The 23,484-nt window shown below is 40.6% G+C and overlaps 1 protein-coding gene across 1 annotated transcript in view; it reads left to right on the top strand.

The window, feature by feature from the left end:
• The first annotated feature begins 799 nt into the window (after positions 1–799).
• Positions 800–23,484, top strand: part of UTRN (utrophin) — a 576,638-nt gene continuing 553,953 nt past the window's right edge. The window contains exons 1-2 of the mRNA XM_050787306.1: positions 800–903; positions 6,083–6,253. Of these exons, the coding sequence (XP_050643263.1) occupies positions 6,175–6,253 (79 nt within the window). The 5' untranslated portion in view covers positions 800–903; positions 6,083–6,174. The remainder of the gene's footprint in view (positions 904–6,082; positions 6,254–23,484) is intronic.

The following is a 23,484-nucleotide window of genomic DNA, read 5'->3' as shown; positions in this document are numbered from 1 at the left end:
CGGATCTTGTCTGCTTCTCCAAGTTTTATTTTTTAAAAAAATACATCGCACCACTAAACTCACACTCGCACACACCCCCGCGATTACTCCGTCTCAAACTCCTAGAGGAGCCCTTGGCCAGCTCGGGGTGCGGCGGTGGCGGCCGGCAGGCGAGGCGGCCCGCGGGCACCAGGTAAGCCCATGCATTATTGAAGCCTAGGGCTGGTAATGTGACTACAGCCCCCAAGGGAATGGGGCGGGGACCGGGAGGAGGATGGCTTTCTGCGGTTCTTCCGCGTGGGATCGGCGTCCCGAGCTCCTTCCCAAGTCCCAGAGTCGAAGATGGGAGTAACTTTTGCGTGCCCTTTCCTCGGGGCCCCAGTTTAGCTTCCCGCGGTGCGAGAGAGAATGCCGGAGGCGTGGAGAGCTGGGGATCCGTACTAGTTGTGAACGATTCAAACTTCTCTGACCGGCTCTGTACTGCCTCCCTGCTCCCCAATCCTCCTCCCCGCCGGGGTGACAGGGTCGCCCTCCGTGCATCGCGTGGTGCAGGGCGCTGGGCCAGTGATTTGCAAGAGGGGACGTGGCCTCCTAGGAGAGTCTGTCACAGACACCCGGGCCCGGGGAAGGCGGGGCCCCGGCGGTGTCCACAGGAGAGGGTGGGCAGAGGGTGACTGTGTGGTCGGCGGCCAGCAAAGCGCTTCCCAGCTAGCCGCCCGGCGGGGAGCATGCTTGACCTCTGGGTGGTTGCTGCTCCCAAGGGTGGGACTCCGGAGAGTGTGGCGCGATCGCCAAGCTCCCTGCCAGCGGCCGTGGAGAGGCTGAGGGGACAGGAGGAGGGGGGCGCCCCATTGGTGTGTAGTCCGGCGCAGTCGCCGGCTGTCCTTTTCCGGACTCTGGGGATCTCTTGCTGCAACTGACAAGGTAATCCATGCCCCTCTTCGGCCCGGGGTCCGAGGTTCTGGTTGCTCAAGGCCACTTAAAAACCAACAAAGCACCAACTGAAGGCTGTGCAACTTTTAGATCGCAGGTTGTTCAAGGGGATTTTTTTTCTCCAAGCCTCAGATTACGAAAGGGACTCATTCCAGTGCGATTTTCAAGGAGGAGGGAGAAAACGTTGCCCGACCTCCCAGAGAGCCGTGGGACCAGCACTTTGTTTTACAATGAACTGCAGAGCCCGGGTTCTAACTCCACGACCCCGCTCTCTGAGGTGTCCAGGACAGGGCCTCCTCTTTCCCAGCCTTCAGATCACCTGGATCACCAGGGCCTTGCGGGCCAGTTCCCCATGCCGCGGTTGGGAGGGTCAGTGCAGCGGTCGCGGCGGCCAGAGCGCACGGAGCGCTGGGGAGGCCGGATTCCCTAGGTCTGATCCGGAGCTCCCGGCCTCCCTCCCGGGCGGCAGCGGCAGCATCCATTCCTTTGTAAATTGCACCGGCCTCAGGAAGTCGATCTGGGTCCTCCCGGTTCGTTGGCTGTGGGCATGGGAAGACGCAGCCTGCAGATAGCTCAGGGTCAGGGGAGAGCTGGAGGAATGAAAAGCTTGTGGGTACTTCTGCGGTGACGGCCAGGGTTAACGTGGAACCATTCCCCGCCCCTTTTATCAGCCTTTATGGGACCGATGAGACAACACTTTAACTCTCCTTTGGGTGTTTACCTAAAATTTATTGGCCCTGTAAACAGTATTAATCACAGTAGTATTAACCTTCCCTGGAGCGCCTTTTTTTTTTTTTTGTAAATGGTAGTTCTTGGCACTCACGGTTTTCTTTTACTGTGTTTCAAGCAGAGCAGGAAACTCTTGTGCGCTTGGCTTCCTATTCTACTGTCTTGAGCATTCCTAGGTTTTGGTTCCTAGAGTAAATTAATGAATAGTGTTTCAATTTACACAGCATTTCCATCAAAATGCACACTGTTGGATATATATGTGCTATATACGTAAAATATAGTACAAAATAAAAATTATATACATATATTCACTGTGTAATTCCTAAATCTTAAAAAATTAAAACATTAGTTTTGTCTTTAAGGCCATCACCTTATGTTTATTTTTTAAACACCTTATGTTTATTTCATACATTCTTGCCTTGTGGTCTATATGACAGCCGGAAGCATTCTGAAGGGAGAGTTAGTGAATATCGATTTGACTGGATCGGTTTCAGTAAGAACATCTGGCTAAATTTTACAGAATATCATTTTGAGGGAAGGGAAATCTAGGGCAGAGGTAACAATAAATTGCATTTATATAGGGCTTAAAGCTTCTAAAGCAACATCTCATTCATTGATTCTCAGTTTCTCACCTAGCCTTCTGTGAAGATGGTGTTCCCTCCGTTTTATAGGTGTGGAAGAGGGAGAGTCACACTGGGATACATTGTTCGTGGTGAAACTTTGATTCTGTCTCCTGAAAACCAAAGATGCTGCATTTGGCAATTAGAAGGAGTCATCGTCTGCCTTAAGTTTACTCAAATTCCTCTGGCCATTAATGGCAACAAGTAACCTCAGTGGCTATCAGTACTTAAATAGCCTTCTGTTATTCTTCTTTCTCCCCATTTTCCCCTGTACTCTGATCACCTTTTCTGCTGTATCTTTGGCAACTTGTAAGGGCTTTTCATTATCAAGAAGAGAAAATTTGAAAAATCACCTTGAGGAGAGTGTCAAGTGAAACATTATAGTGAAGAAATATTACTGATAGTGTGCAAATGGAATATAGTAGTGTGTAAACAGTTTACTTTTCTCTTTTATGGGTGAATAAAGGCTTTGGGAAGCATAGAAGTGGAGATCTTGGCTAAGACCAATTGTGAAGAAAAGCATTAGACTTACCACTCCAAAGTGATACACTGTAGATCTTTCCAGGAAAGAGAATTTTTCCTTGGGCAAACTTAATTTTCCATAATAAACTTTTATAGACATTCTTCTGAACAAAGTTTTTGGTTCTTGAATATAATAAAATACACTTAAGAATTTAGCAAATCCTTTATAGTTATGTAGTTGAATGAAAGAACGTAATCACATAATAATCCATAAATTTTTAGCAGTAGTAGAGCATATAAAAAATGAAAAAAGTTTCTTAGACTGTCATAAAATCTGTCAAATTGATGATCCAATTCTTTATATCCAATTCTCTCTCTCTTTTTTTTTGAGATGAAGTCTTACCCACTCGTTCGTCAAGACTGGAGTGCAGTGGCAGCGATCTCGACTCACTGCAACCTCCACCTCCTGAATTCAACCAATTTCCCTGCCTCAGCCTCCTGAGTAGCTGGGATTGCAGATGTTTGCCACCATGCCTGGCTAATTTTTATATTTTTAGTAGAGACAGGGTTTCGCCATGTTAGCCAGACTGGTCTCAAACTCCTGATCTCAAGTGTTAGCTGGGTTGCTCTTGAACTCTGGACCTCAAGTGATCTGCCTGCCTCAGTCTTCCAAAGAGCTGGGATTACAGGCATGAGCCACCATGCTGAGCCCAACTATCTTTTTGTCATCTCTGCTTATATAACTCAGAGGCACCTCAAGCTCTGTGAGTCCAAACCACATTGATGATTCCTTTCTCCCAGCCCACTATCCTCAGTGTTCCCCAGCTCAATGACTCACACTTCACCTAACTGCTGAAGCCAAAACTGGGGAGTTGTTTTGTACATTTTGCACATTGGATATGAATCCCTCATATCCAATCAGTTCCCAAATCCTATTGACTTTCTTTGATATCTAAATATCCCACATATTCACCCATTTCTTTCCATCTATTCTTGTTTAGACCACAATTGTTTCCTGCCTATAATATTACAATAGAAAGACTAGCACAATAAACACCCAGATGTCCTTTTTATTTTATTCTTTTAAATTTTTATTTACATGGAGTAGAGACAAGGTCTCACCATGTTGCCTAGGCTGGTCTCAAACTTCTGGGCTCAAGTAATCCTCTTGCTTCAGCTTCCCAAATTACTGTGATTACAGGTGTGAGCTACCTCGCCTAGCCCCAGATGCCCTTAAACTAGTTTTCCCACTTACTTTATTTTTTTTTTTTTGAGATGGAGTTTCGCTCTTGTCACCCAGGCTGGAGTGTAATAGCGCAATTTTGGCTCACTATAGCCTCTGCCTCCTGGATTCAAGTGATTCTCCTGCCTCAGTCTCCCAAGTAGCTGGGATTACAGGCACCCGCCACCACACCCAGCTAATTTTTGTATTTTTTTTTAGTGGAGACGGGGTTTCACCATGTTGGCCAGGCTGGTCTCGAACTCATGAAGTCAGGTGATCCACCTGCCTTGGCCTCCCTAAGTGCTGGGATTAGAGGCGTGAGCCACCATGCCCGGCCTAGTTTTCCCACTTATTTTACAATATTTGCTGCATCTTTCTGCTTGTCTGTGTGTATATGCATATATACGTCTACATACATATATCAAACTAAATATGTATGTATCAATATAGACAGATATATGCTATTCTGTTTGAACTTAAGTTAAAGATGCCATCACACTTCATTGCTAAATATTTCACCATATGTCTTACAAAGACATTCTCCTGCTACAATACCATTAACTAATGTTAAAGAAATTTAACATTGATACAATAATATTGTCTATTACATAGTCCAAATTCAGATTTTTCAAATGATCCTCAAAATGTTTTATTTTAAAATTCTGAATTCAATCAAAGATTACATTTAGTTGTTATGTTTGTTTAGTCTCCTTTAATTCACAAAGTTCCCCCTCTCCCAGGTAATTTTGGTTTTCAAGACACTGACAGTTTTGAAGAGACCAGGTCATTTGTTTTGAAAACTAGCCACAGTCTAGATTTGTCTGCTTATGAGAAGATTCATGTTCAACATCTTGGCAAGGATATTGTGTAGATGATGTGGTAATTTTCCATTGAATTGCATGATGCCCCATGATTGGTTATGTTAATTTTGATCACTTGGTTAAGGTTAGGAATTTTTCCCCAACATATTACTATGAAAACATTCTCAGACATACAGAAGAGTTGCAAGAAATTTTCATTCAACATTCATATACCCATGGCCTAGGTTCCTTAATTAGCATTTTGCTATATTGTGCCATAGTCTTCACTGGTTCCCCACATATTACCATGGTCTGCCTACAAGCCATGATTTTTCTTTTCTTTTCTTTCTTTTTTTTTTTTTGAGACAGAGTCTCACTCTTGTTGCCCAGGGCGGAGTGCAGTGGCATGATCTCAGCTCACTGCAACTTCCACCTCTCAGGTTCAAGCAGTTCTCCTGCATTAGCCTCCTGAGTAGCTGGGATTACAGGTGCACACCACCATGCCTGGCTAAGTTTTTTTGGTATTTTTAGTAGAGACGGAGTTTCACCATGCTGGCCAGGCTGGTCTCGAACTCCTGACCTCGTGATCCACCCGCCTCGGTCTCCCAAAGTGCTGGGATTACAAGCGTGAGCCACCGCGCCCGGCCCTTGATGATCTTTTAAAAAGGCCAATTTGACAATGTTGGTTCCCTCTTTCAAACCATCTACTGGCTCCCCATTGCTCTTCAGATAAAGACACAAACCCTTGACCTGTTCTCCATGGTCCTGTCCCTGGTCCTGCCCAGCTTCCTCACCTGGTTCAACAGGTACACTTGTCTCTTGGCTGTCTTCCTTCCAGAAACACTGGCTTGTGCTCCACTCTTTGACTGCTCCATGATTCCTTCTGCCACTTTGCATGGGAAGCTCTTACCTTTTCTCTTTGTGTTTCCCTTTTTGGCTAATTAAATTCTTATCATATTTAAAGGCTTGGCTCAAATGTCTCTTTAAGAAAGCCTTCTCTAATTGCCCAGGACAGGTCAGATTCCTCTGCTGTATGCTCTTAGTACTTAGTAGAATATGCTTCTCCTTTGCTTCTTCTATACTTCTCCTTTGTATGATTTGTGGTCTATCAGTATTGTAATGAAATAATTCATTGTATAATTAATTGCTTAGTGTGTGTAAGCTCCATAATGGCAGAGGTTATGTCTCTTGTTGATAGTCATAACCCCATTCCCTGGCTCAGTGCTTTACACATGATAGGCACTCAATATTTGGTGAATGAATAGTTACTATGCATAATTGTATATAAAAGATATAAATATGTTTTTTCAAGTCAGTACTTTTCCTTTTCCTTTTAGGTATTGATGTCAAGCTGAACCATCGTAGGAAGTTGAAAGTCTTAGAAAGAGGACTGGGTAAAGTTTTTGGATTATCTTGAAACTCAGGCAAGATGGCCAAGTATGGAGAACATGAAGCCAGTCCTGACAATGGGCAGAACGAATTCAGTGATATCATTAAGTCCAGATCTGGTAGGTAAAGGAAGCTCAAGACAGTTATGGATTTTTATGTATTTAGAAAACCTATATTTCTTATATTGATTTGCATTGTTCTTGCAAGCACTTCTTGGAGGTGAAGTTCTTTCGAGAAACTGAATTCTGACAAATGACTATAATTTTGTAAAAGGTATATGTAAAAGGTGTAATATCTCTGAGTGTCCTATCCTTTCTTAACAGAATTTTGTCTCACTGTATGTTGACTGGCATTGCTTAGTGAAACTGCTGCTTATAGCTAAAGGTTGTTCATTTGGAAGACTACTCCATTAAAACAAAATATAACTGAGCATTTTTCTTTCTATTTTTTGGAAAATGAAGGGATTATATGCTTAATGTAGGAAGTGCCACAGTTTCTGGCAGGAAGGATCCTTTCACAGTTTGATTTCATTACCATATATCCTCACCCCCATCCCTGTTGGTAGCCATTGATAGGCCAACAGGTGTCCTACCTTGAAACATCTTATGAACCTTCTCAAGGTAAAATTTTCACCTAGGTAATCTAATAAACCAGACTCAGATTCATGGTTTTCATGTGAACAGTTAAATCGGGGTCCTCAGGATACCACCCCCTCCTCCAATCTTTTTATATAACTGAGTGCTTTTTGACTCTGGCTGTACAGATGAATCAACTGGGGAGTTTTAAAAAACGCAGATGCATTGGCTCCATTCCAGACCCATTGAAGAAAAATTTCTGTATTTTTAAAAAGCTTCAAATATGATTCTGAGACAAACTCAAAGGGGAGATATTTTTGAACAGGCAGAACACTTCTCAGCTTTGAAAATTACACAGAACTCCACCCTGAGTGTGAACACTATACTTAAGTAACTTTGAAAAGTTACTTTGAGGTATAAAATTACATCCAGTGTCACTTTAAAGACAAAAAAGGAACCCAAAGCCTGTATTTGCTGTGTGAACCATCTTTATGTTATGTTAGGAGCTTACTTCTTCTTATGTGAAACTGTAGAAATACATAGTGAAAAGAAGATCTAAATTAACTATCTTAGAATACACATTTTCCTCCATGATACCTGTGTTGATTGATTGATAAAGATTTTAGTTATTATAGATTTGGCTGTAAATATGTAGCAACTATTGAGTAGGTTGATGGGTCTTTTGAAGGTATAGCTTAATATCTTGTTTTAAAATATGCTTTGAGGATGTTCTCTTCCTGTAAAGTTCTTTTTGTTTTAAATGTTTTAGTGGTATAAAAATGTAAGGGATTATTAATATCTTCTTAGGAGTATGGAATACATATTCAGACATATGTAAATATAACAGAGGAAAATGGAAGAGAGACGATTTAATGTCTCCATACTTGCCATTTTCCTTAATTTGTGAGGAAGTATATTCCTAAATAGTTTTCTGAGTCAACCTTCATTCTAGTAAGACCTTTGATATTTATAACTTGTACTTTAACCATGTCCTTAAAAGAGTAATTATCTAATTTCAGAATTACTGTGTATATATATTGGACATATAAACTCCCAAACTATTTAAATTTAAAATTATCTTTTAAAAAGGCTGACAAACCTCAAATATTGCTGGAGAACAGTTTGGCAAAAATGATAACATATTTTTAACACATGCATACCAATTAACTGAGTAATTCTATTTCTAGAGTTTTTCCCTAGGCAATACATAAAAAGGTATACTTAAGAAATTGATCACAGTATCATTTATAATAGAAAACATTGTAAACACCGTGAAAATCTAATATTAGGAATTGGTTAGATCGTTATTTCCCAAAGTATTTTGAAAAGATCAAAAGTTCTAGGATTGTAAATGTGTAATTCACAAAAGGATGTTATAGTCAAATAGCTTTGGGAAATAGTTGTTTAAACGTATTCTGTTTCTTTACTCTAGCACATCTGAACAGATCATACATGATCCCAGTAGAGCTCACTAAATTAGGTTATATCCATAAAGTGGAAGATTAAGCATTCATAAAAAGTGATACAGTTGTGTGTGTGTGTTTGTGCGTGTGTGTGTGTAGGAACATAGAAATGTGTTCTTGATATAGTAAGTAAAGTATGTATTATATGAAGTCGTTTTTGTGAAAAATATTTTTTAAAAAATTAGTGAAGTATACAATAAATGTTAATAGTGGTCATCTTGGTGTTTGAGATTATTACTATTTTTTTTGATGATTTATATTTTCTAAAGTTCTTCAATGAACCCACATTACTAAGTTCTTATATTTTTAAAGATTATCAAATTGCTTAGGATGTTTAGATGCCAAGGTTATGACTATTACTTTTTTTGTGGTGGCGTCTACTTCAAAACACATTGAAAATGTGTTGTTACATAGCTCAGATATGAATCACATTCTTTTGGCTGAATTATGTTGCAAAAGCCAGTAGATAAATTTGGATTTGAATGAGCCCATTAGCCCCAATCTGGCTTCCTCTCAGGGACTTTTTTTGACTCTTTTAATGCAGATGCTTAGTATACAGAGGTAGTATTTCATGGTACTCCAAAATTTACATATTTTAAGGGATTTTTAGTTTAGATTAAGTCATAGGAATTGTCTACATATAATATATGTATTTTAAAGATCCTCTGTCTACATACTCTATGCCAAATTTGTTGTTTTTCCATTTTTTAAAAGGGAACACTTTCCTATAGGAAAATTTTGATCCTCATCTGCTCTTCCAGGTTTCTTTTTTGGGGGGAAAGTGGATGAGAGTGGGGAGATGGAGAGTGTGATTTCCGCTGTCCAGATCCTTGAGTTTGGACAATCCAAAAGCCTGGCATAATAAAATTGCCATAATAAAAATATATATGCATTTTATGTTAAATTATTGTGATTTTTTTATTGCCCTCACTTAGTATTACTTTGTTTCATGCCATTTGTGAATATTATAATTTTTTTAATTTTATAATTTTAAAGCCATTCCCACCATCTAAACAAATAGGAAGTTATCAAGGGTAGGTAATGAAGTAGTTTCAAAATACAAAGCCATGTATTTATTTATGGTTGTAGTATACTTGCCTTGGGTTTGGGTGAGTTTTAGAAAGGAACTGGAAAGAATTCGATCTATAATGATCAAGGATTTGGTGTTGGGTAAAAGTAGACTTGCCTTTCTCTAACTTAAAGGCCCATATGCCAAGTTCATCATCAAGGACTGTATTATTAACAGCCTTAATTAGTAGGCTTCAGAAAGCTCAACAAGTTAGTAAATATTTTGAAACAATAGGCCAAGGGTAAGAATTTTTAAAAAGTGAAATTTATTACCTGTAGAGTATGTGATGCAGAAAGTTGTGCTTGGAACATATTAAACATGAAATAATAAAATGGCTTGGGATACATATGCAATCGAAGAATATCCTCACTGCTATTTCATTCAATAATTGCATACATTAAACCTAGTAACATAGAATAAGTCATCCTTTTCTGTTGCTGTCAGTGTTGTTGTGGTTTTAGTCCAGAGCGCCATAGAAAGAGTAGACCTCAGGGCTAAGGACAGTGTGTCAGCTGGCTCCATGTGGAGTTCTTGACAGTTTGGGATTACAGACCCTCAGTTGGGAAAGAACTATCTGATGAATGAAATAGTTGGGCAAGCTTCACATTTTTGGATAATTCAATGTGTTCTTTAAGTGACCTTGGGCTGGAAACCTGCGTGTAATAATTTTATCATTTCTTCCTTTGCATTTTCTCTTATCTAATCCTAGGGTCTAATTGTTGAGGGAACCTTAGAGGCCCTATAACCCAGCCATGCCTGTGATGTGCTCACCCAGTCTCTGTTTGCACACCTCCAATGATGGCGTCTCACTGGCGATGATGATGATGACGATTCTAGCAACTTATACTTATTGAACACATTCTGTGTGCAGATGTGGTGCTAACAGTTTAATCCTCACAACCACCATTTTGCAGTTGATAAATGTGAGCCATACTGAAGTGATTTGTGGCACTGGCCTTCTTTCCATTTCTCCAAAGGCCCAGTGTGTCTGCCTCAGGGCCTTCGCACATCTCTCTTCTTCCATCTTTGCCTGGCTGGTTCCTTCTTGTCATTTAGATGTAGGCCTAATGTCACCTCTTCTGAGATCTTCCTTGCTGACTTTAGAAAGTAGCTCTCACAGTCACTCTTGACTGCATCACTGTATTTACGTTCCCTGTGTTGTTCTTACCACTCTCTGGCACCTTTTCTTGTACTGTGTGTTCTTTAATAGACTTCCCACTAGAACAGGGTCCCCAACCCCCAGGGCCTGGACTGGTACCAGTCCGTTGCCTGTTAGGAACCAGGTGGCACAGCAGGAGGTGAGTGGTGGCTGAGCAAGCACTACCACCTGAGCTCTGCCTCCTATCAGGTCAGCGGCAGCATTAGATTCTCATAGGAGCGAGACCCTGTGGTGAACTGCACATGGGATCTAGGTTGCACACTCCTTATGAGAATCTAATGCCTGATGATCTGAGGTGGAATAGTTTCATCCCAAAACCATTCCCCTCATCCCTTGGAAAAATTGTCTTCCATGAAACTGGTTCCTGGTGCCAAAAAGGCTGGGGACTGCTGCACTATAATTAACTCCCCGAGAGCAGGGACCAATACTTCCCTGGTACTGAGCCGAATGCCTGGCTCATAATAGGTGAGCAATAAATGTTTCTTCAATGATAAAGGCTATGGAGTCTGGAAGTGCCAGAGCTGGCATTTGAACTCAGATGATCTGACTCTAGAAACCCTGCATTTGACCTCTATGGAGTGCCCAATCTCCTAATTAACAAGGCATTTTATTCCATTGCTGCTGGGTGATTCTTTTTCATTTTGTGCCTAATTCTGTCCCTTACACATTTTGCACTGTATTAATTGTATTCATACAGCTCTTCTATCTCTTTTTTTGTAGTTTTCAGGGGTGGGACCCTGGGCTGTGAGGTAGAGCTCCTCTGGACCCCAGGTTAGCATCTCAGAGCCCTGTCAAGGGAAGGCTAATTGTAAGAGACACAGCCTACTGCTTCTGGCCAGTCGCAGCCTTTCTTGATTTTTGGCTCTAGTCTCTGTCATTCTCTGTGGAGTTAGCAAAGGGGAAAATACCAGAGGACAAATAGTCCTTTGGGTGGAAGATAGAGAAATGGATAATGTGTTTCTGACGTGAATTCCTTTTTCTCTTTTCTTCTGACTACTGCTCAAGGCTTTTAACTGGCTGAAGTTAAAAAAAAAAAAAAAGGTAGTGAATTTCAGAAGGACTGACATTTGGCACAGTGGAGGTCTTGGTCCGATGCCCAGATAGGTATCTGTGGTAATGAAAGGGTTGATTGAGGAGTGTGGGGGAAGGAAGCAAAGACACACCAGTGAAATAAAAATGAAACAAATTATTAAATATGAAATATTATACCTGGTTACATTTATAGCAAGCCTCCTGAAAATCTGCTATGTTTGGAAAGTAAAATTGATAACAAGATTCAGTTTTATGAAAATTCTGAGGAGGATTACCTTATTTGTTTATCTTTCTGAGACCTTTCTTGAGGAAAGACAGTGGTTAAGTTGTATTTAGGCAGTCATCCATCTATTTCTTTCTTTTCCATTTAAAGCAGTATCTGTGAGGGGATTTTTCTAAGCAGCTCAAGGGACTATGAAAAAATAGTTCATTTTTTGTTTCTCCTGAAGCTTTCCTTGGCTGGAATACCTGTGCTTTGAAGGGAGGTCTTTGAGCAGGTTTGTTTTTTTCCGTGAGCCCTGGGGATTTGTAGTGATAGACAGTAACCCTGATGGAAATTCAACTCTGGCAGAGGAGGGCAGCTATTCTTGTCCTGCTTGTAAAAATATTCTCCATGTTGTTACCTCATTATGCTGAAGTAGTGCAATCATGAGAAAGTTTTTTGTATTAATGTGATTCTCATGACCTGTTACTATGGTTGTGAAACTTTTAGAAGAGATCCATTCACGACTGGAAAATGTGAATTGCTGATGATGATTCTAAGCAAAGGAAGTACATTAATTATATAGACAGAACAGAGAACTCAATTTTATTGAACCTTATTTGAACCCAGAAGTTTGAACTAGATGCTGATATGATGATTTTATGGGAACAAGTCAACATGCAAGACCATTTGAGCAGTTGTAAATATTAGTTAAAATTTAATCTAAAGCAATGGAGAAAGGCTACTCTGCTCAAGTGGTTTCAGATGCATTGGCTAGATTTTTTTTCTTCCCTTAAATTGTGTGGAGGCATAGACATTTACTATGTTATATTTTTATCTTTTTATATGCCTTAACTGTTTAATAATAAATAAACTTAATTCAATATTTGAAATATGAGGCAGTATGAGTTCTTAATATATATTTACTCTCGAGATGATGGCTTGTGGACTGAGAAATTGAAACCAGGTCCCAGTCGTTTCACTTTTACTTCCTGTGACACTGACTAGATTTGCACGTGTCAATTCCAGGAAGCAGGTGAAGTTTCCAGTATCCATGTGGTTCTCCCATCTTTGCGTTTGTGCCTTTAAACAACCAAATACCTGAGGTTTATTTATATCCCGTGGAACTCTTCTATCAGAAGCACATTCTCTTGGCCTGGCTAATCAGGGAAATGTCTGTATATGCGCATCTGGCAGCTAAGATTAAGGTTTATGGTGGTATAACCTCACCGTCACTTTTAAGAAATTAAGTGTAAAAAAAAATGCAGATCTGTCTTTCATAGCAGTGGAATTCAACAACACATAGAGCATGAGAGTCACATTTTTTGTGTGAACATTTTCACAAGAGCCTTTTTTGGTAGGTGGATGGGTGGCTACTTACATTCAGTTCAATCCTTTTAACATTTAATTGTGGAACAAAATCTTTTTTCAAAGTGTAGAAAAAAGCATATAAGGGCATTTCTGATGTAGCAGAGGAATCCAATAAAAAATATGACTTTGTGTCTCTAAAGTGATACTGCTTTGAAATTAACACATCTGTATAATTTCAAAAGTATGATGTCTTTAGATCTTTTTCTTTAATTTCATAGTCTTGATATTTGCAAATTTCTTCAACTCCATTCTCTAATTAAGATTTTGGTATACAACATTTATATTCAAAAGACTTTCGGTGCAGGAAATAGCATTTTTGATGTTGATACTAATTGATTTGTTCACTTGCCCCTCAAAGGCTATGTGTGAGTCATGTTATTTAACATTGATCCAGTCAATATGTAGATTTATGCACATGCTTTTATTTTGAAAACTAGGTTTTGAGCTTCTCACATATGGTGTTCCTAATTCAAGCTTTATGTCAGAACCACCCTTCTGGATCCAGACTCAGTTATATGGGGTGGGGTCCCAGCATCTGGAGTTTTAACAAGTTCTGTGGGCTATTCTCTTTAGTGCTCTTAATTTTTAAACAAGGAAGGCAGGTTTACAAGTCATAGAACCAAAGTGAAAGTGATCTGCATTTTAGAGGAGCAAGGGAAGCTACAATGTTTATTATTTCTACTTATAAACACTTTCCTTTAAATAATTTGAAAAGATAATAGATTTCATGATGTTGGGCATTTTTTCTTTTACACTGTATTTTGAAGAGTTTGGGTTGTGTTGGGTGAAGTTAAAACTGAGGAAAGTGGGTCAGGAGAGTGATGAAACCTTGTGTTTCTTATTTTGGCCCATTGAACCAGAAGATGATACCAATATATCTAGTGCCGACATATTTCTCCACTGAAGTCCTTAGTCGTTGCTGCAATGTGTATTTAAGATCTTCTTGCTGTGAGCCTAACATCACATCTTAAACTCTTTTCCTGGGTAATGCATCACCTTCAAGTCTGCTGATGCATTCACTATAAAAATGTATTGTGTATATTTTCTAATACATTATTTCAAAGATAGGTGTGTTTTTGAATCATGGTGGGAAAAAATATCCTCACATTCATGCTCTATGCTAGTTTTCTTATCTTCTTTAGGATTAGAGAAATGTATTACATATGTATTAATATTTGTCTCCCTGTTTTTTAATTCTAAATCGGTGACATAGTTAATATAACTATGCTTGCTTTTGAAATAATTTGCCTACCATTCTTTAAAATGAGTGAATTTTAAAAGATGAATAGTGATTTTTATGTGAAGATGAATTAAAGAGTTAAGTGACTTATAGACCACCATAGCATTTTCCCTATGGATTTGTAAAAACAGCCCAGAAGTCTTGTGATTTTTTTTTTTTTTTTTTTTTTGAGCCGTAATCTTCCTCTTGCTCTGCTGCCCAGGCTGGAGTGCGGTGGTGCCATCTCAGCTCACTGCAACCTCCGCCTCCTAGGATCAAGTGCGTCTCCCACCTCAGTCTCACGAGTAGCTGGGACTACAGGCATGTGTCACCATGCCCGGCTCATTTTTGTTTTTTTAGTAGAGATGGGTTTCACCATGTTGGCCAGGCGGGTCTCGAACTTCTGACCTCAAGTGATCCACCCACCTCAACCTCTCAAAGTGTTGAATTACAGGCATGAACCATGGTTCCTGGCCTCTTGTGATATCCTTATATTCAGTTAACCAAACCAAATCAAGGCAAATAACAAACCCCACCCCTTTCATAGACCTTGGGTTATTTGTAGATCTTTGGGGTTATTTACCTGTCTTTTGAGCTTTAATTTTTTACCTCTTTGAAGATACAGGAAGGGATCTTTATTTCTTCATTGATAAAATAACCTTCAGAGTGACTTGAGATACATAATTGCTTCTTCATATATCATTGTGTGGTATTTGAGATCACGTCTCAAAATTCAATGAGACCTGCTCCTCAGGCAGTTTTAAGATTAAGGATCAAAAAGGGAGCCACTGGAAAGGTGTGAATGGGCTGGTAATCTATATTAGAACAGAGACTTTGGTGCAGAGGTTGGCCATGTTCAAGTGTGGAGTAGGTTTTCATGAAACAGGAGGAAGCCTTTTCAGATTTATTTGAAACTAAGAAACTGCAAAATAAAAGTAATAAAATCTACCCCCAAGCAAATAGACTTTAAAACAACATTTGGTCCTAAGTTGTATATGACCAGTTTCTTAAAGTGATTGTTATATTGCCAGTTTTGAAATTGTATTATCTTTTAAAATTTGAAATGTAAATATTATCTCAGAGGTGGGAGGATGAATCTCCATCTTATTTAGCGTTAAAGACTCCTGGCCTTACCCCAAAGCCCAGCTTTTGCGGGGGTTCATAAATAAAACTGTGTGTGCTCTAGTTTACTCTGTTACCTCATCTAGTTCCTTTAGGTGATTAGAAAATGACATACTACTGCATATAAAAAATGTTTATTTTTGTGTTTTTACATGTGATATCAATGGCCAGTTCTATAATGTTAACATATCAGACCCTTAATTATATATTAACTCCCATTTTGATAGTTTGTATAGAAAAATCAGAGTTGACTTGAATTATTTCAACTTGCATGTGCTTTTTCAAGATATGTAAGCTGTTGTAAATTAGAAGAGTGTTGGTGTTTTCGGAACACACACATAGGCTTGCTGTCTCAGGGCAGCCTTGTTGGGCATTTGGTGTCAGACATATCTTATTGTGAGGGCCTTGGCATCATGGCAGATTGCTCGAAGAGGGGGACTCTCTGCATATATGTCTAAGGGAGACATTTAGGGAAGTCTAATGCTATCCTATCTTTCTTCATTTTTTTTTTTTTTTTGAGACAGGGTCTTGCTCCATTGCCCAGGCTAGAGTGCAGTGGCTCAACTTCAGCCCACTGCGGCCTCCGCCTCTCGGGTTCAAATGATTCTCCTGCCTCAGCCTCCCAAGTAGCTGGAATTACAGGTGCCTGCCACCACACCTGGCTACTTTTTGTATTTTTAGTAGAAACGGGGTTTCACCATGTTGCTGAGGCTGGTCCTGAGCTCCTAACCTCAAGTGATCTGCCTGCCTCGGCCTTCCAAAATGTTGGATTACAGTCATGAGCCACTGCTCGCAGCCGCCATCCAACTTTCTAACAGCACTGCCCTCCCCTCTCCCTCGCCCCTAAAACCACCATGAAGGAGGCAGCGGGCACCAGGTGAAGACTGCCCATGGTCCTTTTCTTACCTCTGTGACTTTGCTTGTTTTGTGTTCTGGCCTTGATTGTTCTCCTTCTCCCTGCGCCCCTAGTTTTTCAACCTCCATCTTTAAAACATCAGCATCAGTGCCACCAAGTGTTCTACTCTCTCTGCTCTCTCCATGCCAGAATCAATCTTTCCCACGTGTTCACTCTTCATTTCTGTTTGTGGCCCTACTGGCTTGTGTATGTCTATATGTCTTTTTTCATCTGACTTTCTGATGCTAGCCTTTAGCTTAGTCCCCACACACACAGTAAGTGCTTAATAAAGACTTGTGGCCACATGCAGTGACTCACGCCTGTAATCCTAGCACTTTGGGAGGCCAAAGTGGACGGATCATCTGAGGTCAGGAGTTCGAGACCAGCCTGGCCAACATGCTGAAACCTCGTCTCTACTAAAAATACAAAAATTAGCCAGGCATGGTGGCACTCGCCTGTAATCCCAGCTACTTGGGAGGCTGAGGCAGGAGAATCACTTGAACCGGGAGGCAGAGGTTGCAGTGAGACGAGATTGTGCCACTGCACTCTAGCCTGGGCAACAGAGACTCTGTCAAAAAAAAAAAAAAAAAAAAAAAAAAAAAAGACTTGCTATACCTTTTAATGGTTTTTAAAAAAGTACACTTGCTTACATACATACCTCATTCATTCAGCAAATGGTTATTTGTTATTCATTGTTAGATGCTGAGCTCAGAGATAAACAAAACCCACCTCTGTTCTTAAGATGCTCTCAGGCTAGCTGGGGAGAAAGACATTAATAAACATCCCCACACAAACCAGGGAAACACGGAGGGAGGAAGGATAGGTTCTTGCTTTGGTTGGAATGAGGGTAGGTTTGAGTAAGAGAGCGTGAAAGAGGCAAGGAATTTGAGGTGTGTCTTGAAGGATGTGTAAGAGGCAGCCCTGTGGACAATGTGGGAAGAACAGTGCAGATTGATGGGAAAAGAGCAAGGTGTTTGAAGTCTGTCCCTGGTAACTGAGTGTAGCTGGGGTAATGCGGATGATGGGAGAAGCTGGGGTGAGATTTCAAAAGCCCTTTTGAAGCAGGGTTTATTTGATCTTTCCCTGTAAGAAGCCACTACAGGATTTTAGGTGAGTTAATGAATGGCTCAGAACTGTTTTTCAGAAAGATAATTTGGCTGGCAGTAGGAAAGATAAATTTGGAAGGTAGCAGAGTTAGGGGAAGGCAGGGAATAGGTAAGAGTTGTGAAAAAAATTGAGGTTAAGGAGTATAAGGACTTGGACACGGAGTAGGGGAAAGGATGTGAAAAGTGGCTAGCAGTTAGTAACAGTGTGTGCAAAGCCTCAATGTAAACCTCGCCTTTGTGGGATCTGTTAGTTAGTAACAGTATGTATAAAGCCTCTAGGTACATTGCACCTTTGTGGGACTTGTTAGTAGCAGTATCTGTAAAGCCTCAATGTAAACTTCACCTTGGTGGGATTTGCTTTATGTTTTCAATCAGGTACATAGTTTTTCCAATCCTACTGTAATTCAAATTTTCAACACTTTCAGTTATTAGCTTTTCCTTTAGAATTACTTTTCTTAACTTGATCAATTTCTTAACCATTTACAGTTACTTCTACTTCTTACTGAAGTTGACTACTGCTGTTTTTCTCATAGTACCTCTTGGTCAGTTTATATAGGGAACTTCCAATTCAGTTCAGTTGCAGTAGGATCTGTATTTTTTTTCTATATATATTATGAAAGAAGGGTCACGCTTTAGGAAAAAGTTGATGAAAAGGAGAAAAGAGATGGTTTATTCATGTCTATGCAGTATACTATAATAATTCTTTGAAAAAGTAGCAAAGAAATATAATATTAATCTCATCTTAAAGTGAAGGTAAAACTCTTACACAGCTAAGAGAAAATCTGTATACTAAAAGAGTTTGGAAAACTACTTCAGAGGAACTTTAATTGAAGGGTAGTCTAATGTGATGCTGTGAAGATAATGTCATCCTCTATTACTAATTTCAGCTTCAACAAATAGGATAGAATAAATGCAAATTAAAAATAAATTAGGAGCAGATGTTGAGAAATGTCTTACATTTAGGGAATAATTAAGTGGTAGAAAGGCCCTGGAGTTCAGTTAATGAAGCTGGGATGCTCAGAAATTATAATAATTCAGGTAACAGGTGCTTTTCTTAATGTGATGCTCTGCTGTGGAGGTTTTGGGAATAGAAGAAAGAAGAGGCTGTTATTGTCATATTGTTTGTAAGTTCATCTTTCTTTATAGTCAGTGGATAACTAAAATCTAGTATATGTGCTGGTATCTCAGAAATGGTGGTTCCTTTAACCCTCAAGAAAAAGCAACAGTTCTCATTTGTGAACTCTTGCAAACATTCTTGGGTTGTCTCTTGGTGGTACCCAAGTTTTTGCTTTGGCCAGTAAGAGACTTTTGCATAGTACTTTGTTGCCTTGTCTCTACAACGTGTTAGGCTTATGGATTGGCACATGGTGACTAAGACACAGTTCCAGTTGTCAAGTGTCTGTCACCTAGAGAGGGCAGGTATACAGGAATTTAAGAAAACAGATTAAACAGGCAGTTACACAGTTGTAAAAGTAAAAACAGCACAGATTGCTGTGTGAGCTCTCAGGAGGGGTACCTGACATCCCAGGGCTTCAGGGAGGGCATTTTGGAAGAGTGAATATCTAAGCTGAGATCTGAAAGAATGAGTGGGGATGTGGGGAGGCTGTTAAGGCAGAGAAAGTTGATGGCAAGAGGTTTGGAGGTGAGACTTGTTAGTTTTTCAATATGGCTAAAGCAGGATGCTGGGGAATGAAGCTGAGACCAGTTAATGAAGAGTGTTATAAACCATCTTTAGGAGTTTGGATTGTATCCTAAGCATAATGATGAATCTTTGAAAGGGCTTTAAAATGTAAAAAAAAATTATTTATATGTTTATCATTTTTAAAATCCTGAAGTATTCAATCTAAAAAAATGTACAATAAATGATATATCAGATATGCTGGTGCCCTCATTTGAAATTTGTCAGCTGTTAATATTTTGACTTTTTTTTTTTGGAACAGAGTTTTGCTCTTGTTGCCCAGGCTGGAGTGCAATGGCACGATCTCGGCTCACTACAACCTCTAAAGGCTTGGGACCTTTGCCTTGACGGGTAGGCTTTAGGCTGACCCTGGGAAGGAGGTGAGGTGAAAATCTGGGCAAGGCAACTTGGCCAAGGGCAGTTCCTGGAGGGATGCTCAGCTATGAGCCCTCAGCTGCTGGGGGAATGAATTTGTGCATTGCCCTGCCTGAAAGGCAGATCTGGATCAGGGATTCACTACAGTCATGGACCTTGTACCATTTTATTTTGCCTATTATTGTCTATTTGTATGTCTGAAAAACATGACATATTAAATTAAAAAAGCTTCCAATTTCTAGGAGCAGTACTCACCAAACAACCCCCCCCCCCCGACACACACATACCCCACACCCTGCACACACTACATACCACAAACCGTAGCTGTAATATCAGGTTACATACTTTCTGTTTTATTTTCCCTTTTATCTGTGTTTTTGGTTACTTGAGATGGCCTCCTCTGTCTCACTCCTGGTTTAGGAAGGCCTTGCTGCCTCTGAAAGGTTGTGACACAGGGCTGATCTGATCAGATTTGCTTTTTTGAGTGGTGCTCTAGAAGCCACGTGGAGCATGGATAGTGTGGGGTGGGTGCTGGATGCGACAAGGCTGGGGTTCTGGAGGACCTTTGGGTGGCTGTCACAGTCAGAGGGTAAGAGGCATTGAAGCCAAAATTGATTGTGAGGTAGCTGGGAAGGAGGAGGGGGAAAGTTTGGAAGCTTTAGGTAGGAGGCAGAGCTGATAGGACATGGTGGTGGTCTTCCAATGATGGGTAGTAGATGGGATGGAGAGAGAAGCCTAGGTTTTGACTTTAACACTCGCAAACAAAGTCTTTCTTTCTAGGTTTTGTGGAGAGGGCTGTGCATAAGGGGTTAGTAAGTGAAGTCCTAGATTGAGTTTTGAGGTGCTTAGAGATATCTGGGAAAAATATGTAATATATATATTTCTCTTACATTTATGAGAGTGGCTTGGGCTGGGATCTGCCCTTGAAAACTGGCAGCTGGAGTCTTGAGTACTTTCCTCAGTCATTTTTTGAGCTCTTTGCAAGATAATGTTAAAAATTCAAGAGGCTGGATGTGGTGGCTCATGCCTGGAATCCCAGCACTTTGAAAGGTGGACACGGGTGGATCACCTGAGGTCAGGAGTTCAAGACCAGCCTGGCCAACATGGTGAAACCCTGTCTCTACTAAAAATACAAAAAAAAAAAAATAATAAAAATTAGCTGGGCATGGGGTTGTGCACCTGTAGTCCCAGCTGCTCGGGAGACTGAGGCATGGGAATCATTTGAACCTGGGACGTGGAGGCTATGGTGAGCCAATATCATGCCACTGTACTCCAGCCTGGGTAACAGAGCGTGACTCTGTTGCAAAAAGAAAAGAAAAGAAAAAAAATCAACAGCGGTTGCATATTTTATTTCTCTTTGTATTTTCTGAGATATTTGACCCTAGAATGAGCATCTGGATGGTAGATGATGGCAGTGGAAGATGAAGAATTAAGAACTGGTTTTTGATTTGTAATATTTTTTGGTAGATATTATTAGTTGATTCCACAGTTGTTGACTGTATTTATCTCCCAAGGGCATAGGAAGCCCCCTTGCAGATATCACTCTAGCTAGCCTGATTGGATGTTTGGGGAGGGAGAGAAGAGGTTAACAATAAATCCTGCAATGCGTGCAGAAGTTTTTACACTTGTGCTTCTGCATATTTTCTTGGAAAAAGGGTCCACAGTTTTCATTATATTCTCAAAGGAGACCTATGATGTAATGAAAAGTTAAGTCTTGTTAGAGGAAGAGTGACATATTATTAGGGTTATGTCTTCATAATGTTTCTGTTTTTCTGAAATTAAATTGGCAGTCCAATACCCTGGCATGATTTGAGGGTCTCACAGTCTTGCTGTAACTCAAATTCTGGTCCTTACTTTATTTCTACTGCCTCAAAGCCACCCAAACAAAAGACCGGATTGCAAGAATTAGAGTGAGAAGACACAAAGTTTGAAGGGCAAAATTTCTGATAATGTTTGACCCAGTTTTGCATATAATGAATTTTTATTTGTTGATGAATCTTTCTCTTTTGTTGCTAAAAGTGGCAAATAATCAGACATAGATTACTAATTAACAGTCTGCCTCAGGCTTTTTTTTTTTTTTTTAATTAATGAAACTTGGGCTTCATCAAGCTCAGGTGGAATGGGTATCACAGTGCTTTATTTTTTCTGACATCAAAAGAAATTTCTTTGTCAAAGTGTAGATATGTTTGTTGTGACTGCCTTTTGTGTGGGTTCTTTTCTCCCAGCCCTCTCCTACTACAGGAGAGAGAGATAGTGGCCCTTTGCTCCTCATTCCACATTCAGACCAGATTCCCTAGCTGCAATCTCTTGCCATTGGATTGCATCACCAACTCAACCTCATTGGTGAGATGTCACTCCCTCCCTCCACCACTCTCTCATTTCTCAGTGAGTTTAGCTCTGTCACTCTCTCTAAAAGTTACTCTTGTTTTAGTGATTTGGGCGTAAACATTGATGATCCTTCTAATACTCTGTCCTCTTAATTTCTCCAAGTTCTCTTTCTAGTGATCTTGTCTCCCACTATAGTGGGTATATTCTGGCTGGACCAGGTCATTGTTTATGGTGGCAGCCCCTCTGTCATCCGACTTTAAGTGTCCCATTTTCTTGGTACTGCAACCTCTGCTTCCTGGGCTCAAGCAGTCCCCCCCACCCCAGAGTAGCTGGGACTAAAGGCATGTGCCACCATGCCCAGCTAATTTTTGTATTTTTTTGTAGATAAGGGGTTTCACCATGTTGCCCAAGCTGGTCTCAAACTCCTGGGCTCAAGCAGTTCACCTACCTCAGCCTCCCAAAGTGTTGGGATTATAGGTGTGAGCCACCATGTCGGGCTGACTTTGCCTACTCTTGTCCTAAGAAAATGGAAGCAAACCAAAGAGGAATCCAGAAACTCCAATACCACATTATCCTCAACCAGAACCCGCCTAAGGCCACCCTAACCGTGGACATGGTACCCATCCTCCTTTACTTACTCAAGGGCATCTCCCTTTTCTCTTCTGCATCCCTACGATTTCCCCTCTAGTGGATCTGCTTACAAACATGCTATGGTTTTTCTTCTAGCAAATCTTCACTTTGATGCCACCTGTCTCTGTAGCTACCACCCCATTCCTCTGCTCTCCTTTATGAAAGAGCTCCTCAAAGATTGTATATACCAACAGTTGCTGTTCCTCTCCTTTCATTTCCTCTTAAGACCACTCAAATCAGACAGACCCCCTACCAGTCCAGTAAAACTGTTCTTGTCAAAGTTGCTAGGGACGTCCTTGTTGCTAAATCCAGCAGTCAGTCCTCAGTCCTTACCTTACTCCACCTCTCAATAGCATTAACACCATTGATCACTCCCTCCTCCATGACGCTTTCTTCACTTGGCTTCTAGGACACCCCACACACCCCTGGTTTCCCAACCATTCTCTTTCGCTGATTCTTCCTCTTAACATTGGAGGGCCTAGGACGCAGTCCTTGGACCTCCTTTCTGTCCCCACTGATACTCTTTGTCATCTCACCAGTCTCCTGGTTTAAATACTATCTGAATGCTGTCTCAAATTTCTATCTCTAGCCCAGACCTCTTCCTCTGAACTGCACACTTGCATTTCCAGTTGTTTACTTCATATCTTCTATGTTGAAATCTGAAAATCTGAACTCCTGATCTCCCCTAAACCCCAAAGCTGATCCCACAGCCTTGCTTGTCTCAGATAAAGGCAATGTGATTCTTCCAATTGCCCACACCCCCCGTTTTGGAGTCATCTTTGTAGTCCTTTCTTTCTCTTATACCCACATCCAATGCAGCAGATCCTGCTGGTTCTATTTTCCTAATACTGAATTTATAAGAATCTGGTCATATTTTAGTATCTCCACCACTACTACCCTGGTCTAGGGGACCATTGCTTTTTCCAGAATTGTCTCCTTACTCATCTCTCTGTGTCCTCCCTTGGCCCATGGAGGCTGGTCTGAACCCCGCAGTAGAGGGATCCTTTTCAAATCAGAAGTGGATATGTAGCTTTATCTTTCCAAGTTTGCAGTGACTCCCCATTCCAGTTGTAATAAATGTGAAAGACCTTACAGTGATCTATAGGACCCTGGTTATCCTACTTGG

The sequence above is a fragment of the Macaca thibetana genome, chromosome 4 (genome assembly GCF_024542745.1).
Source record: "Macaca thibetana thibetana isolate TM-01 chromosome 4, ASM2454274v1, whole genome shotgun sequence".
In the NCBI taxonomy this organism is placed as follows: Eukaryota; Metazoa; Chordata; class Mammalia; order Primates; family Cercopithecidae; genus Macaca; species Macaca thibetana.
The sequence above is the reverse complement of the archived record's forward strand: the minus strand, read 5'-3'. Positions and strand labels throughout refer to the sequence as shown.